This window comes from Bactrocera dorsalis, chromosome 3, assembly GCF_023373825.1.
Source record: "Bactrocera dorsalis isolate Fly_Bdor chromosome 3, ASM2337382v1, whole genome shotgun sequence".
Lineage (NCBI taxonomy): Eukaryota > Metazoa > Arthropoda > Insecta > Diptera > Tephritidae > Bactrocera > Bactrocera dorsalis.
In genome coordinates, this window is record NC_064305.1 from 88,407,782 (window position 1) to 88,426,869 (window position 19,088).

General features: G+C 34.2%; 2 protein-coding genes across 12 annotated transcripts in view; both read right to left on the minus strand.

The window, feature by feature from the left end:
• LOC105229394 (multidrug resistance protein homolog 49) overlaps positions 1–11,693 on the minus strand; it is a 30,006-nt gene extending 18,313 nt beyond the window's left edge. For 2 of the 11 annotated variants that reach the window (XM_049453828.1, XM_049453826.1), the window contains exons 1-6: positions 5,941–6,237; positions 2,866–3,017; positions 2,755–2,797; positions 437–630; positions 214–358; positions 42–142 (exon numbers count right to left, since the gene is read on the minus strand). In XM_049453828.1, the coding sequence (XP_049309785.1) occupies positions 42–142; positions 214–358; positions 437–630; positions 2,755–2,797; positions 2,866–2,975 (593 nt within the window). In that variant the 5' untranslated portion in view covers positions 2,976–3,017; positions 5,941–6,237. Of the gene's footprint in view, positions 1–41; positions 143–213; positions 359–436; positions 631–2,754; positions 2,798–2,865; positions 3,018–5,940; positions 6,300–11,584 lie in introns of those variants that run through there. The other 9 variants (XM_049453829.1, XM_049453823.1, XM_049453827.1 and 6 more) reach the window with 9 other exon arrangements.
• A 4,607-nt stretch (positions 11,694–16,300) lies between these two features.
• LOC105229391 (uncharacterized) lies at positions 16,301–18,538 on the minus strand. The gene is made up of 2 exons (XM_011209659.4): positions 18,378–18,538; positions 16,301–17,100 (listed from the first exon to the last, which is right to left on the minus strand). The coding sequence occupies exons 1-2, from the start codon at positions 18,379–18,381 to the stop codon at positions 16,568–16,570; spliced, it is 537 nt and encodes a 178-aa protein (XP_011207961.2). The 5' UTR covers positions 18,382–18,538; the 3' UTR covers positions 16,301–16,567.
• Positions 18,539–19,088: the final 550 nt, after the last annotated feature.

A 19,088-nucleotide genomic window follows, 5' to 3' on the forward strand; every position in this document is an offset into this window, starting at 1 on the left:
AAGAAATTTCAGTTTGAATAAAACTCTTCCTTCACACATACTCTGTCATTTTGTTGGCGAACGAATTGCCGGCAGAAGTGTCATACCAAGACATATCCTGACGTAATATAGACTCCAAAAACAATTTTCGAATTTTGGCGATCTGTGTTAAAGAATTAAAAAGAAAATATCAGTTTAAAAAACATACATGCAAGTCTGTCGTATCTCACAAACCTGTCTGAGCGCCACTTTATTCAACATCGTGACCGCCAAACTTAAAAGCAATAGTTGGACCATGCAACCAGCCACTGTCCCCAAACCAAAAGCCAGCGCATCATCTTTAACAGCCTGCATGTTCTCGGCGTGAGTGGCATTTGTGCTAATGATGATGGAAAAATTTTTAACCGTTATTTGTGCGATAAATAAATAATGTATAGAGAAAAGTTGTGGAACTTACAGCTTTTTGCCACCACCGAAAATATTCAAGATTGGTGCAGGCGTTGAAGTGCCAATACCCACATCGCGATCTATGAGCAGTGTGGTGAATTCGGCGTAAATGATGACATTGTATGGCACGCATATTGAAGCCAGCGATGCCGCAAGCATACCGATGACCATTATCAGACGATCCCATATGCTGGCATAGCGAAACTGAAAAGTATAAATACAATTTAGACCGTGATTTTCCACAAAATATATCTATTTCTACATATTTATTTGCAATACACTTAAAATTAATTCCATTCTATTCATACTATTCTTCGAAGGGTCCTTATGCATAAAGAATTTCCGGTATGTATCTTCCTTAATATCGAGGGCCTTCTATAATGTGCGTCCGGAGGCAGTAATTAAAGCAAACGAAAAGTTTGAGGTGGGATTGAACTTCAAGTACTTCATATAACATAAGTAACAGAACAGTGGTAGTCAATAAATACAGAATTTGCAGACGTCCCTCTTCATTTAATCGAAGGGTCGCGCCTTCAACCAGTTGATAAGATCCTAGGGCTTATTCTTCAGAGTAAGCTTTCATGAAGGCAAAATTGTGAGGAGAGATTGTATAAGGCACCGGAGCCAATAATGTCTTTTGTTGTCTTCGTCTGGTGGATTGTGCTCGAAAGAGAACCTGAACGCGCCCAAAGAGGCCTCTCATCGGCATGACATTTAACGCCATTCCACACATAGCACCCGTGCGTATTGCCGGCAGGTGCATTGTTGGGGATATAGCTCTAAGGCTCAGAGGAGCTGTGTGTATGAAGGAATCTAAATAGGATCACGTTGAATTTCTTTTCTCCTTCGATTGCATCACTGAAAACTTGGACCCCTGTGTTACAGAGGCTCCTGCTGGTGGCTGTTACTCTGTGATATGTGAACTGAGAGAATTCGTGGAAAAGAGTGCGTCTTTCTTGAAGCTCGGAGGGGAGTCTTCTGTAATTAACTTTACCTCAAGCTTAGCGTTAGGCTACAACATCTCAGCATGCATTCTTTCGACGAAACAGCAGGCTGCCTCAACAAATTCGTGGTCGGCTCAAAGCACTTTCTCGATTTAGGCGGCCCATTATAATACATTTTTATAGGAGTTCTAAATACCACAACGGAGCGGCGTTAAAAACTGTCCAAGCGACTACCCATTTTAGGATCGACCACTTAATCTAAACTAACCTAAAATTATGTAAGCATAGGTATAGGATTGGTTCTATTAACCATTGTCGAAGAAATACTTGTTGGCCAAGTTTATAAACCCGCAAAATCTTCGTGTTTGGTTCGCCTAACGGTCGTTAGTGCCATATAAAAGTAATCGAGATAGATGTGAGAGTTATATACTTATAAATAGTACTTCTGTAACAAACAAAGTACACTAAGTGCAGTTACTACGAGTATCATAAATTTGTTCTCATTGTTATTACTTATCTCTAGTTTTATTGTGCAGTTTAACTTTTATAATACTAATTAGTTAATTATATTTCAATTTAGTTAAATTATATACAAACTTGTCTGTTTAGTTAATTTAGTTTTAATTTCGTAATGTTACATTTGGGGCTACAATTCTGAATTTTAGCTAGAGGCCATAGATTCCAAGTTCGATCTGGTTACCTACTGGCTTTTCTACTATCTATGTATGTATGTATGGTAAATGTATATAGAAAAGAAGATAAGGAGACGAATTGAAAGTAATGCAAGTGATAACTTGAGTAAATAAAATTGATTAACGAGTTTGGATGAAATTTGGTATTGCAGAAAAAAAATCTGACACTGAATATTAATGAATAGGAGTGAAGAGCTGGAATCTTAGGCTTTGATCCCTTAAAATTGATAGAGTAAAAAATGTTCGATTACACCCGAACTTTTACCTTCTGCTAATCTCACTTTTTTTTTAAGTTCGATGTTAGCGTAAGTTTTTATATAAACAAACTAAACTGATTATTATTATAATTAATTTTAAATAATTAAGTGTTTTGATATTGTAATATTACGGTAATCTATAATTTAATCTGCATAGTTTATGTGTGAAATTTTAATTGTTTGTGAGAAAATCTTAAAACGCCAAAGTTGCATTTGTCATATTATAATTATTGTTAATATTATCTATGCTGATGCATTTTAGTTCAATGAGAACAATAAATAGTTGTATAAATAATATTAATTAATTATTTTTTCGCTTGTTAATTTGACGTCAATATCAATAATAATCGGTTAATTAACATACATACATATATGATTTTTGTGATAAAAATAGTCGCTAATGTTGACTACTGATTTTATTAAGTTTTCACTTACCAGCTCCAAATAAGGATACTTCTTTTCTGTAGTACGGCTTTCACTAAAAGCAGAAGACCAAAGTACAAATATTAGTAAAGAAGGAATGGAAATAAAAAGAGTACAACTTACTTTTGTGTTTCCTGAAAGTCGTTTGGTCCTGGCAAACTCTCTGACTTTTTGAAGTCTTCAGCAGGATCAGTAGGACCTTGTATTGAAACATTATAGCTACTGCTGACCATTTTTATGTTCTTTTAAAGCAACTGGAGAGCGCTAGTCTTACCCTAAAATTAAAAAAATAAAATTGTTCAATACATTTCGCTATTTGAAGATACTGTATACTTCAACAAATGTCACTTTGATTTTTTCACATTTTAAGTTGAAGCCCTTGATTGTATGGCAGACAAAAGTATTCTTAATTGTTTTTTATATGTATGTATGCATGAATACAGAGACGTGTTCACACACAAATATGTGGATCCCAATTCAAGATCAAGGAATTTTCACGCTTCTGAGTGTAACAAATCATTTAATTGTTTCAATGGGCGCACAAAGAATGTCGCGATCATTTGCATATATGTATATATAGTTTTGTAAATTCATACACACGTTCACAGTTCTATATTCAAATATATTATTTCCGTAGTGGAGATAAAAAATAATAAGCAATACAGACATTTGCTTAACAAATCCAAGAACAATACCGTTGGCAATCTTTGCTGTAAAGTCATAAAGTTCTAAAACAAAACTATATTCCTTCATTCATTTAGTAGTGCTGTGTTTAATTAGAAACGGCTACGGCACAAAACATAGTATACATTTATTAACTGTTGTGTTGTTCTATAAACATTTTACCTTTTATGACTTATATTAGATACTAACTATTAAAAAGTTTGTTTTCTTTGCTTTGATAACGTTATTTTATTGACATAACTATAATATGTGAAATCTCAAATATCAAAAATCGTTTTTGATGCAAGCCCTACAGGAGTCCCAAGCTGAGGGTTCAAAGAGCTAATGATTATAAAACTCATTTTTTCTGAAAACGTTCAGAAACATAAAATGGTCAATTATTTACTGATTCACATACAAAATTTTGATTTGTTGCTGTGATCAAAAAGTAAGTCTTTTAAAATTGTCGGTCATCAGGAAGGCATGCCCTTTTTTTAAAAAGGTTTAAATATATCTAAATTACGCGTGTTTTTGTAAAAAACTTAAAGTGAATTTTTCGATTTTTACAATGGTTGATTTTGCCAAGTGAGGAACTTGGTTCAAATCTTGTTTGTAGAAAGAAAATTTTTATCCAGGCACGTTGGAAATATTGCTGAAGTCGTTTGGTGGTCAAACTATGACACAAAAAATCGTTTCTGGCTAGTACAACGAGTTTAAAATGGGCCGAGATGTAACGCGTTCTCGCTATGGACGACCATCACCCTCTACAGACAAGAACAACGTATAAAAAATCAAAGATTTGGTGCTTGAAAATCGTCGATTAATAATTAGAGGTCTCGCTGATATTGTTGGAATATCATTTGGCTTAACCCAAATCATTTTGAAGAATGTTTTGCGTCTTAAAGGAGTCAAATCAACCAAAATCGCTCAAACGCGCCATGTCGTACTGCATTGGTTCTTTACTCGAAAGGTTTGTCTTGCGATTTGTTTTGCTTAAGATTTTGTGTTCTTAATGGGGATCGTTGCAAATATTTGTTTTGTTGTTGTGAAGTCATCGAAATTACAATAACATCGAAAAAATGAAAAGCCATACTTGAAAACCGTAGTACTCTAGCATCAGACAGTTAACATAGGTTTTCAACATCTCTTACGGATTGACTGAACAAATTTTGGTTAATGTTTTGGGTATAAAGCGTGTCAATGTTAGGCTTGTACCAAAGAGCCTGAAAGCAGAAACGATGTGGAGTAGAGATCGCAAAAGATATGCTTGACAGCGTAGGGTTCAAATTCATTAAACACATGATTACCGATGATGAGTAGTGAATTTATGAATATGACGTCACCGAACTGTCCAACAATCTATAGTAAATGACACTCCAAACCGAAAATCGAAGATCTGGTTCAGCAGGAATTCATTTAAAAGGATCAATTGGTTCATAAAAATACTATTTGTCCATCTTCAAAATGATAGACAAAAGATTTATTGAGTTTTTACCACGAAAAGGGGCTGCTAAATATCTTCGAAAGATTTAGCCCGTTGCACGTGTAACTTCCCGACATTTCAATCACTTCCTATTTTTTTCCAATATATTACACTAAATTTTTCATGTCTTCTTATAATTCTCGCTACAACTTGATCATGGTCTTCTTCTTGTCTTAATTTGAATAAATTGGCTTAAAATATTTTTTCTGCAGCCTTTTAGTGTTCATTCTTTTACATGGCTTTGCTAACTTAATCGTGGCACTTTAATATTTTATCAAAGTACTGTTTTTACCTTTAGTTAATTTATAACCAATTATATACCGAAAAAGCTAATTTATCATAGACTTCCTTTAACAAAATTCAAACAGAGAACGTGTATTATAGAGAGGGTTCAGAATAATATTCATTCAATAGGATTTTGTTAGCTCTTGACAGTTCACATGCTTGTCCGTTCTCTGATTCAAACTAAGAAGAGTCATTTTTTTTTAAGTGTTAAGTTTGCTATGAAATTTGTAACTCCCAGAAAGAAACGTCTGAGACTCCGTATAGTATATAAAAAAACTGACCAGTGTGAACTGTTATGCCTTCTGTCCATCTCTCTAGATGCGTTATAATCCCTCAGTATGAATAACTTTTTTAATTTGTCATTTTCAGGAAACTCAACATAGATTTTTATCCACTATAGCGTATGGCTGTTATACAAACTGATCGATGTAAATCAAGTTCGTGTAGGGAAAACGTTTTATTTGAAAAACTCAGGAAATTGATATATCTATATATTATTATTCAAGGCAATGCGCAAATTATTCATATTTTAGAAATGCAATTGTTAAGTGTATTATAGCATCGGTATCTGGCCTATCACAATTATTTATTTTATAATTTCATCGAATTATGAAATCTTTACACTGCTTCATCACTTCCAATAGCACTTTACTAGCAGTTTTCTAGAGCATACACTTCTAAATCTAATTAATTTAAATTATTTTCTATCCATAAAAAGCACTTTTATCAATATTTATTTCCTATAAACACTTCAATCGAGCACTTACACGGATATTTGTTTTCGTTTGTTTCATAAGAATGCCCGAAAGTCATATACAAAAAGCGTAGTAGCACTTTTAACCCGCTTTAATTGTTGATATTTCTCGCAAACATAAGTAAATGTGAAAATCCCACAACAATCCTCAACTTTGACTAAGCTTCACAATCTTATCGGAGGGCACTTCAATCTTAAATCAAATTTTTTACACCACTTCTTCCTACCAAATATTCGCTAACGCGTGCAATCACCGCGAGCTGCCAAACGCGACTGGAGTCCTCACTCTGCTCCAACTGAATGAAACTATTGGCTAGCAGTACCGCTAATTATAATGATCAGTGTAAGAAAGTCGTAGCGCCGACAATAACACCCGATTGTTTACGTACCAATTTTATTCTGTTTTCATTTTCTGAGCTACAAACATATTGCGGCCATAAAAGTTCTTATCACTTCGCTGAATTACTTGTGTTGCCTTATCCATTTCAATATACTCGTACATGTGTTAGCAAAGCTGTTAGCAATTGAGGTTTTGAAAGTACAATAGCTTGTTGTTAATAGGCCTGGACCAGATGTGTAGCAGGTCCACTTAGTTTAGAATATAAATATGTATGTAAGTATGGGAGATGCCTTCGAGCTATTATTTATTTAGTTGTATGACCTGTTTTATTTTATTAACATATGACGCGACTATTTAGTAAAACGATAATTTAGTAAAACGACTGCTAGTCACTAGGCTCTAATATTCGATTTGGTCGAATCCAGATTATCTGAGTTATTTCAGTAGTTTATCCGCGTCATAATGGTCCAGAAATAAAAAGGTGGTAGCTGCGAGAAATGACTTCGTTCGGTGGAAGGAAAGGTCTTTAAAGGAATTAAGTACGAGGCTGTAGATAAGTAAGCAACGAGATTATGTTCTTCTTCTTCTTTATTGGTTAGACACCGCTTAGACAGTTATAGCCCAGTTTACAAAAGCAAGGCATTTTTCTAATTTTTATTGGGGATGCTTTTTACGTAAAGGGTCTCAAACCCAGCGACAGGGAGGGATGGATTATGGTAGTTTTTATTAAAAATCATTGCTTTTCTCTGCTTATTAGGAAAACAAACCATTCACCCTATACATATATTGTGTATTTTATTACGAATTTACAAAGTTAAATTAATAGCAAAAGTATAATAGTATTATTTATTATACATGTGAGGCAATTAATTAGAGATCTAATGACACCTACTCGTAACCAACCCCTTTTTATTATTAACTTATCTTGATCTACTAGAAATAACGAGCAGAAGAATTCTCACATCTAATAATAAACAATCCGTATCTATTACTGTTTATTTAATTTTGTATATTTGATAACTGGAAGGAGTGACTCGCTAAATTGTTGCTTAATAGACAGAGTGTCTATAACAGGGTCTCAACCTACCGCTAACCCATAAAACTATATTGTGCCATATCATCTGCTTATCTAAATTAGTGCCAGGGTGGTCGTGTTGGCGCTGCCTTCACCTAGTCTTCGGTGTGTTCAAAGCCAAAAACATGCGTAAAGTAAATAAGTAAGATAGAGCTAAGTTCGAGTGCTACCGAATATATCTTACTCTTGTAATTTGCAACGATCAAAGGCAGGAAAACACTTTCAGGTGTTAAACTTCTAAATCTTATGAACTTATATAATATTATAACGCTTACTAGATTTTGCTAGATTGAGATATTTATGTTACAGAAGTCATTTTATTCGGGATATGAGGTTTAAACAAAGGACTTGACCTTCATTCATATTCATCGTTAAACTAAGTTTGTTTACATATGTAATGGGTGATTCAAGTGGAAGCACATTTTTCAATAGCCTTTTTTGACAGATCATGCATGAGTGAAACTGTTATGTTATTTTATTCAGTAGCTGAGAGTGTATACGAAGACCGCGGAAAGTCGATTCGGCGCCGTTCGCAGCAACTCGGACTGACGTATGGAACAACTTGGTGAATTTGACATCGAAATTTTAAAATGAAAGCGTACAAAATATACATACATAGCTCGTGCAAGAACTGAAGTCGCTCGGCCTTCCCCAGCGATATCAGTTCGCTCTCTAGGCCCTTGAAAAGTTCCAAGAAGATCCGACGTTTTCAAGTCAAATTTTGTTCAGCGATGAGTACCACTTCTGGCTAAATGGGTAGGTAAATAAGCAAAATTGTCGCATTTGGGACGAAGAGCAACCTGAGAAATATAAGTGTTGAAATTCCATTCAGAAAAAACGACAGTTTTGTTTGGTTTGTGAGCCGGTGGAATCATCGGTCAATATTTTTCAAAAATGATGCCGGTGAGAACGCTACCTAATGGCGATCATTATCGCGCCATCACAACCGACTTTTTGATGCCTGAAATTGAAGCTCGTGATCTCGGCGCCACTTCCGACACATCGCATCAATCAATGAAGATTTTAGATGTAAGGTTAAAGCGTGCACGGATGGACCGGCAGCTAGTCTGCCGGAAATCAGCTCGACTTGTCAAGCTTTATATATACATCATCTCGATAAGATTAAGAAGTCACAAAAACCGTTCGGGTAATAAATTATACTATAGCACATATGTATGTATGTATATGTATGCAAAAAATGTTGGTTCTAATCTAGTCCATATCGTTTTACTAGTATGCGTATGAACGACTTTTCAGTTTGCTCTATTAGAAGATATTTCAGTACGTTGTGAAATACCTCAATTGCTCTCAATAAACGTAAAGATTTTTCAGAGTAAGTATATCTTTATACCCAAGTAGAGTCAAAGATATTATAAAATGTGTACACATGTTTATGATATTGATTCTTATGTACCGCAAATTCACCATAGGCATATGAAACGGTATTCACAATATCTGATAATCTAGTGACACATAACGAAAGAAATACCTAATTTCTAAACTAATTTAACTATTTAGATATTCATTTCATTTAGTGGGGCATTCCACAAGCCCTAAGCTTGGTATCTAAACTGCTAGCAGCTTCTCACAAAGAGCAAAATAACGAAAAGAAACGGAAGTATAGCAGAATATCACAATGGTGTGTACCACAATCTCTTCATATCAACACTTGAAAATTCATTAAGAGAATTTTTACTTACGCATCTGCTTTAGCACCTGTTTCTTCATGTGGTAGTATCTAGCTATTTTTTGCTAGCAGAAATTACACTGACAGAAACAAGCAGTTCTCTCAGTTTTTAACGCTCTCAACTTGTGCTCTCTTCTGATGGAAGAACGCTTTTCCAGCAAAAACTGTGCTGGCTAGTGATAGTCAGCAGTTCAGAAACAAATTGCTATTAAAAATATTGGGTAGTCGAAAAATTATTTTCGTATTTATAAGCAAACTTCAACTTATTTATTATATTTATAATAATAAATAAACAAATAAACAAATATGTACGTACCATTTTGGTCGACCACTTTTCGCTATATTTCAAAATACAAGTATGACGATTTTCTTCATTATTTTCACTAATTTTTGAATAGCAATAACTTTTTTTCAACTTCACCGAATTCATTTTTTTTGTTTAAATGAATCTTAGAGTCTCATCTTTATAACACTATATATGACACAATGTGATTGGTAGCACTGGAGATATTTCGACTGCAACGCCATCTATTCACAAAATACGAAAAGACTTTTTCGACTACCTGTTTTTGATGTAGACGGATTTTACGCTTGTCTTGTCTTATCGGATCGGATGCCCCTTTCGGTACTTTTACACATATTTGTAAAACGGCACGTGCATGCATATATGTAAGTATGTATACATATGTTTAACAATTGGTGTAAAATTAAATGACAACAAAATCCGTTATCAATTGCAAATACTTATAATTATTTATTTAATATTACACTCATCGATTTGGGATTAAAAAAAAAATAATGGGTGTCAATTCATGTCCATAAAACCGGCTCGCTGATAAGAGAATGAATTCACCGTAACTGACTTTTTATGACAAATCTCCGAAAATCACTTATTTCGATTAATCAATATGTGACTATTTATTAGAAAAGATTTTTAAATTATTTTTACAGTGCTACCATTTTTTTGCTTGAAGCGAGAATTAAATTAATTGAGTATAACCGATTTACCGCACAGTTTTAATTATCTGTCCCCAAATTTAGCAAAAAATAAAAATTTCAATGTTTTTCGCTTTTGTTTCAAGGCCATGAAAAAGTAGCAAAAATAGCAACAACTATTCAAATTATGAGAAAACTTATTTTGATGGAACTTATTACACGTGTTCCTTAGGAGTCAGAAGTGGTTGTTATTGCAGGTAGGCGAAATTGGATCATTGCAATAAATTGTTAAGTGTGAAACTGTAAACGAGTGACGCCTGTTATTACTAAGCCCCAAATTAATCACAGAGATTTAATATTAAATATCGTCGAAGCCAGAGGATATAAAATATTTAAGTAGAGTACCCACGTGCAAATGTCATAATGAACGGGAGGTGAGAAGTGAGTGGCTGCGAGAGTATGACACTACTCTATTTTGATAGATACTCGTTATTTCACGCTTCCATTTTATTACATTTATTATCTTGGTGTACAACAATCAAAATTCCAGAAGATATTTCTGCAATATCTCAATATATACATATTTGTCTATGCATACATGTGTAAATAGGTTTATCTTTATAGCCGGGTAGAGGAAAATGGGTTATATAATATTAATATTTATGATTATATAATATGGTGAAATCAGTGAACGTCAAATAACGTGAAGGTACACATCGAATTTTGTATCATGTTCGATTGAACCTTACTTCGTTGTAAGGTGAACTCCTCGGTTGAAAATTTTCAAATGTTCGCTGTCGAACCTGCCCTTTCTCGTTATTTTACGTTCTCTGCTTGTACATATAACCATTGAAACAGATCATAAACCCACAATAATGTCGCTTACAGTTAGGTGTGCAATGCGACTCGAAAGTCCTCTATGTAGGCACGATATAGTGATTTCCGCCTTCTATCTGACTTTAAACCGTTTATAATTTTTTATTGTAATTAAGTGGACAAGTTTTCTTCAAAATAATCAGACACTGAATATTAATGAATATTGCTGAAGACATTTGAATTTCAGACTTTGATCCTTCAAAGTTACGAGAGTATAAAGTATTCGTTTGCACCCGAACTTATTCTTTCTGCTATCTCACTTTTTTTTAAATTTCAATGTTAGCGTAAGTTTTTATATAAACAAAATAAACTAATTATTATTGTAATTAAATTTAAATAATGAAGTGTTTTGATATTTTAATATTACGGTAAACTATAATTTAATCTGCTTAGTTTATGTGTGAAATTTTAATTGTTTGTGAGAAAACCTTAAAACGCCAAAGTTGCATTTGTCATATTATAATTATTGCTAATATTATCTATGCTGATGCACTTTAGTTGAATGAGAACAATAAATAGTTGTATAAATAATATTAATTTATATTTATTCGCTGGTTAATTTGGCGTCAATGTCAACAATAATTGGTCTATTATGAAATGTGGACTACTGATTTTATTAAGTTGTCACTTACCAGCTTCAAATAAGCGTATTTCTTTTCTGTAGTATGGCTCTCACTAAAAGCAGAAGACCAAAGTACAAATATTAGTAAAAGAGGAATAGAAATTTAAAGTGTACAACTTACTTTTGTGTTTCCTGAAAGTCGTTTGGTCCTGGCAAACCCCCTTATTTTTTGAAGTCTTCAGCAGGATCTGAAGGAGCTTGTATTGAAACGTTATAGCTACTGCTGACCATTTTTATATTATTTTAAAGAAACTAGAGAGCACAAGGCCTTCGCTAAAATTAAAAAAAAAAATAGTTCAAAACACTTTGCTTTCTGCAGATAAATAATACTGTGTAACAACAACAAATGTCAATTTGATTTCTTAACATTACAAATTGAGGCCCTTGATTGTATGGTAGACAGAAGTATTCTTAATTGTTTCTTTATATGTATGTATGCATGAATACAGAGACGTGTTCACACACAAATGTGTGGGTCCCAATTCATGATCAAGGAATTTTGACGCCTCGAAGTGTAACAAATAATTTAATTGTTTCAACGGGCGCACAAAGAATGTCGCGATCATTTGCATACATACTGCAAATTCATACAACGTACACATTGCATATATTCATATATACTGTATTTACGTAGTGACGATAAAAATTAACAAAGATTTCAGACAAATCCAAGAACAATACCGTTGGCAATCTTTGCTGTAAAATCATAAATATGTAAAACAAAACTATATTCCCCAAGTCATTTATTAGTACTTTATTTAATTAGAAGCGTCTACGTCAACAAATGAACACAGTAAACATTTATGAACTTTTGTGTTGTTCTATGAACATTTTAATAATTATTGCTTTGCAAAGTTTTATTATAAACTGTCGTATTCAATTAGATACTAACTATTAGAAAGTTTGTTATTTTTACTCTGATAACGTCATTTTGTTGACATACAATATCTGAGCTCTAAAATATCAAAAATTGTTTTTAATTCAAGGGAATTCACGAGCTGAGGATTCAAAGAGCTAAAAGGTATGAAACTACATTTTCATTACTTGAAATATGTATATAGAGATAGTAGTTTTCATACAAGATTACCTGGAATCTTTTTTTTATTATGCATTTTTATTATATTTTTATACACAAGTGTTTTAGTGGCATAAGCCATTCCCTGAAGATCATGAAGACATCGAAAACTTGCTCGATGCTCTTCAGTGACCTCAGATAATGACGATTACATTGAAAAAATCAAAGAAACAGTGCTTGAATCGTCGTGTTGACATCAGAGCGAAAGTGGACGATCTCAACTTCTCTTATGGATCGACTTATCATATTTCGGTAAATGGTTTGAATGCCATTGCTAGACTTATATGATAGGAAAATCTTTTGCAAAAACGATGTCGAGTAGAGGTCTCGAAAGAGATGCTAGTCTGCATAGTTGAGGAAACTAAGTACATTCATCAAAGGCATTATTATTGCTAACGAGAAGTCTTCAAATCTTGACCGGAAGCTCTTCGTTTTGGCAATTTGTGTGGAAAAAAGTCATTGATTTTTCACCACGAAAATGCTTCGTTAATTTTGATAGCTCTTCATGAGCTTTGGCCTACTGCACGTATAACCTCGAGACATCTCAGTCAAAAAGGGTTCCCGCGAGATGTCAAACATGACTGAAGTCCTTACTCTGCTTCATTTTAATGAATAACAATAACGCTTGACTGCTTAGGTACTAAATTTATTCCGATTTCCTTTTCCTATCTGCAAATATATTACAGCAATAAAAATTTGTATCACTTAACTGTATCAATGTGTGTAACAGATCCACTTTGGCTAGGAGATGCTTTCAAGATATTATTTATTAAGAGAGAATCTGTATCATTTAAATCGTCTATCCGCCTACATATGTATGTTAAAATGGTCCAGAAATTAAAAGTTGGTAGCTGCGAGAATATTTAGTAAAAATGTATTATTATATACATATATACACATGTGAACCAATTAACCAAAGATCGGTAAAAGAGGTGGCGCTTACTGGTATCAACCGGTTTTTAATATTAAACTTCATTATCTTGATCTAAAAATAACGAGTAAAAATATTCCATCTTGTTTTGGATACAACAACACGTATTTGTTACCATTTATTTAATATTTTTGTTGTTTATTTGATAACAGGCATGTGTACATACATGTCTAGGAGTGGAAGTTTGTCGATAACGAGATGATAACTCACCGCTAACCAAAATAACTACATATATTGCCTGCCAACGGATGTTAGATATTTATATAAATTCATGAGTGGGTGATCGTGTTGGCGGTGCTTCAGCGCCGTAATACCACCTGTTCTGCAGTGCGTTAAAAAAAAAAAAACATGCGTCTACGTAAGAAAAGACTAAGTTCGGGTGTAACCGAACATTTTATACTCTCGAAATTTGCAATGATCAAGGGCAGGGAAACACCTTAAGATGTAAAACGTCAACCAGAGGATCGGAATCTAAGCAATTATATTCATATATATATTCTATATAACTCATAGACTGACCGACAAATTCGGCATAAGCATGAGAAAAACCAAAATCATTATACATAGTAGGTGAGAGTTGTGGTTTTATATATTAACTATTATCATGCCACATTCTAAATAATGTTCCTTGGGTTTCATTAACGTGCCTCACATACCATCACCAATCATATGAAGCAAAGTCAGCCGGATGTTGGAAAATCCTGGTATTAGTTATATGCGGGCTAGGTTAAGTTTTCGCCCAATTGTATCTACACAAAGATGCAAGACAACTCACATATTGGCCGATATATCCATCATAAAGTACGCTCATAAAGTCACCTTGTAGTTCGAAAATATTTATATTAGGTAAATGGTGGCTCAGGGAAGTAATGACCCGATTCAACCCATTTTTGATACACGGTATAACTATTGTTAGGAAAGGATTTGTTCTGAATTTCAATGTATATCTCACAAATTGATCGATATTTTCGGTCAAAAGTCAACTACAGATACTGGGGTCCACATATTCGGTACCTGGAGGTTTGAACAGTTTTGTTTGAATTTGGGCAACTTTTAGTCATAAGGTGGCATATTTTAAGGAAATTATTAGTGCAAAATTGTATGTCTTTATATTATTTACTTCTTGATTTGGGTATTGGAAAGTAAAAGAATCAAATGGAGTTTAATATAGTGTTATATTATATTAGAAGATATGTATGTATGTATTTCAGAACGTTGTGAAATATGTACCTCAATAGCCTTCAATAAACGTAAAGATTTTTCTTGGTAAGTATATTGATTTTGTTGTAAAAATAATCCACCTTATACATGTAAAGGGTGATCCATTTCGAGGTTTCCTACTTTATTTTAAAGAAAAAACGCAAAAACATCAAATTTAGTGAAAAATGTTTATTATCATTTGAAGGACTACTCTTTGGCATTTTTATCTCTTTCAAATGTTGGCCGCGGCTATGTCTTAGATGGTGCATCCGTTGGATCCAATTTTCTACTGGTAACTGGCGAATGACACGCGTGTTTTCCTCCAAGGCCTGAATCGAAGCGGAATTGTCCGCATAGACTTTAGACATTACTTAGTGTTTTATAATCTTAATAAATCTAAATTCTACCTCTACTCGAATCACCCGTTATAATGTAAATGAGTGCAGCGTTATCACTTTTTACCTTTCCTGTTCTTTGTTTTGAGTTGTATGGACTATGTCTGAGCACGTCATCGCCGATATTATTACTATTTTGGCGGGTGTATGAATTAGCCCCCACTGAATTAACCCCCACCGGACAAAATGACTTAAGCCCCACCAATTTCTTAGTGAATCTTTCCCCACCAAAAATGACGGAATCCCCACGAAAATGATTTTATCCCCACCAATCGAAATGAATTAAGCCCCACCAAACGTGGGTGTTCTTACATGACAGAATCCCCACGAGAAAAAAAGGAATTAATCCCCACGAAAATGACTTAAGCCCCCTTTTCGCCATTTTTAATTTTGTTGTAAAATTGGTGGGGCTTAAGTCATTTTGCCCGGTGGGGGTTAATTCAGTGGGGGCTAATTCATACACCCTATTTTGGCATAGCGCGATCGATTTCCGAACCAGAACTTTATCGGCAACATTTACAAAAATTGTTTTTCTCAATATCTGGTTAGCAACAATTTGGCAGGTAGGTTTTGGCAAACTCTACCAAAAAAAAGGGGTCTTGGCTAGTTGTTAACCAGAATATGAAATGACAGCCGGCAGCTATAAAATCTATAAGAAACGTCAGCTGCATATACTATACTTACGTCGTTCCGACGCTTATTATCATTATATATTATTCATATTTGCATTCAGGGCTAAAACATTTAAATTTCTGAATATACTGTAAATATTCCATTGGAACCGAGCGTAGTTGCAAACATGAAAGGAATTTCAAAATGAAAAAAAATGCCGAATTGCGTAGCAGCGAGCCGAGTGAGGATACAAGGAGCACAGTTACTTCGTCGTCCCCTCGCTTACGAAAACCGGTTTGGACAAAAAGAGTCCTCGTCTAAATATGCACATAGTAAATGGCTCGTGACGTTTACACAGTTTTGCGTGTTCACAATGCAAATGAAGGTGAAATCGGCGGGGTGGGAGAAAAGTCTGGAACGCCGATTGCGTAATATGGTGGCGGCGAATCGAAAACTACATGCAGATTGTAAGGATAGATTGTTAGTGGAGGATCGCGTGGTTGTGGCATTTGCATAGTCATTGGTGGTCCCAAAGCTGGCTCCACATCTTGTGGTAGTATACGTATATGCTTTTACGTCCACCATGGGAGATACTCGTATACCAATTCAAAAAACAAAATGTTTTCTTTAATAAATTGCATATAAAGTTTATTATTTTGTTATAGGTTATTTAAGTCCAATAAAGTTAAGGTCTATTGGATCCAAAATACTTCTTGTAATCGTTATATACATATTTAAAATCAATAAAAAAGTACAGAATTGAAGTTTTCACGATAGAATAAAATGTTGCCAAATTGTAAGGTTACCTAGTCCTCAGTTGGTGTCCTTATATTTGTGCTCACTCATACTATCCCAGTTTCCCTCAAGCTGACCATTGATGTAAACCAATGTCTAAAACTTTATCTTTATAGAGATTGACCTCGGTGCGTACCGTGGTATGCACTCTTCTATGCTCACAGAGCAAGATTCAGATACCTTCTTAAAAGGGAAACCACACACGGAGCGATCCTTCCCGATCAGCACTTCATATGAATGAAAATTCAATTCTTTACCAGCAAACGGTATATACAAACAGCCATGTGATGGATGTATTTTACCAATGGTTAAACTGTTGCGGTAAGCGACACGACCTATGTATAATCGCTCACCATGGCATGTGATACCGCCGAGTACAGCGTTGGGTGGCACCGAACCACCGGAGGAAGTTACCCATTCATAGCCATTACCAACCAGCACTTCATATTCTGTTTTCGGGATTTCTTTACCGCGCCAGCAGACATAAGCGCAACCTTTGCTGGGTATCACTTTGGCCGGTAGATGATCATCTCTGTGGATTGAACGCCCCACATAGATGGGAGTGCCATCACAGTCGCGTCCGCCAACAAAAGCTCCTGGTGGCACCAGCTCACCATTCGACGAAGATTCTGAATACAAGTAGGACAAATAAAAGTCTTTATTTTGGTTTTCTATAAATAAATAATAATTGATTTTAAGACTTATGTTTTATAAATACAAGAATTTTTGTATTTTATTTGTCATTTCAACCATTCACAATAGCCAGCGCTGTCTAAAATATACAAAAGAAAACTTGGTAGCACTGCAGATAACGGCTATACCAATTTAATAAGGTATCCGCGTACTCTCTTGTACGAATTCAACTCGAAAACTTGTTGTTGCAGCTTCTATACATGAAGTGTTATTAGTGTTAAAAGCATTCATACACATACAGGTATAATTCAAGAAAGTAAAATCCTTTAGTAAACTGAAGGACTGTAGCCTCTATAACCAATCGATTTAAATTGTATATGTATCAAAATAATCACGATGACGAGATAAGTTCAAAGCTATCAAAATTATAATACGAAACTGTTACTCGGTAGAGGGTATCGAAGAAAAAAGAAGCATCTGTGGTTTAATATTTTTTATACCATATACATATGTACATATGTATATCTTATAAAGTCCCAAAGTTAAATCTACCAATGATATGATATCTAAGAGCTGCAAAGGTATCGGTATGAACATTGGACAATATACATATCTCAGGAACTACTTCACTTCACTAATTTCAAATTTTAAATTCAATCTTTTAGTTTATATAAATCAAATGCAAATGAGGATATCGCGAGAACACTTTGCACAAATGGTGCTTTCAAGGTGTGCAATCTCTTAGCTAAAAATATTCAAAATAATTTTTCAACCCCCAGGTGCCGAATATGTGGACAATAATGTAGCCTTTTGTAAAAAATGTATAATACTGGACCAGTACTTCCAAATATATCGGATATATACCGAACATTTAATACTCTTGCAGCTTACAAGAATTAAAGCCAGGAAAATACTTTTTGGTGTAAAAGGTCACCTTGGATCGAAATCCAAGCAATTTTATATATACTTCCATATAGTGTATATAACTACAAACAGACATATAAGGTTTGTTAGAAAAACAAAACCATTATACATGTATTATATGGCTGCTGGGGTGGTATCGACCAGATTATATCTATTTTTTTCAAGTTAATAAGTTACCAAATATGATTGTAATGCAACCGTAAATTCGAATTAAGATTGATGAACTTTGAGTTATTAGCAACTTCTTTATTTAGTATACAATTTTTCCAACACTTGAACATATGTCTGACTTTGCAGGGTTATACAGAGCTTAGCCCTTCCTCCCTAGTTTTAAGTAAATTTTACTTACGCATAGTTATCGAGTGATGTTGGTTGCACAGATTACACAAATCTTCTTTGATTTACGATTTTTTCTTCGTTATCCTTTTCCTTTTAATTTATTATACAGATATAACGGTACGTATACTTCGGCAGTCGATGTACAACTGTTCTCGTCGTTGATTGAACTGACCCTATTATAAATCTAAATCGACATTTATTCAATAATATGTAATAAACAATTTTCTATTTCTTTTTGGGGAGATAAAAGTTTTTAAATACGTACAAGTTAACCTATAAAAAGTCCATATCTTAAAGTCCATATATGTACATATGAACACATTGAAGGCTTAAAGGCACATTGTTACAGTAAAATCCCCTTAATCGATCAGCAATAACTTTACAATTTCACAGTTATCAAAATGATCAAGAAGGTGAGACGCATTGAACCTCGTAAGTATTAAATGTCTTTCTGTCCATCCATTTGTCGGTGCAAAAGAAATTTAGGTATATTAATGAAACTTAGTACACATGTGACTTAGCAGTCAGAAGAGGTTGGTTTAGTCAAAACTAAGTACTATGACTAAATCCCAAATTAATGACATTAATAGGCTAGGTCATGTCGTCCGAATGGACGAAAACAATCCAGCTCTAAGAATATTCCACGCAGTACCTGCTGGGGAAAGCAGAGGAAGAGAAGGAACTCCACTCCGTTGAAAAGACCAGATGGAGAAAGATCTGG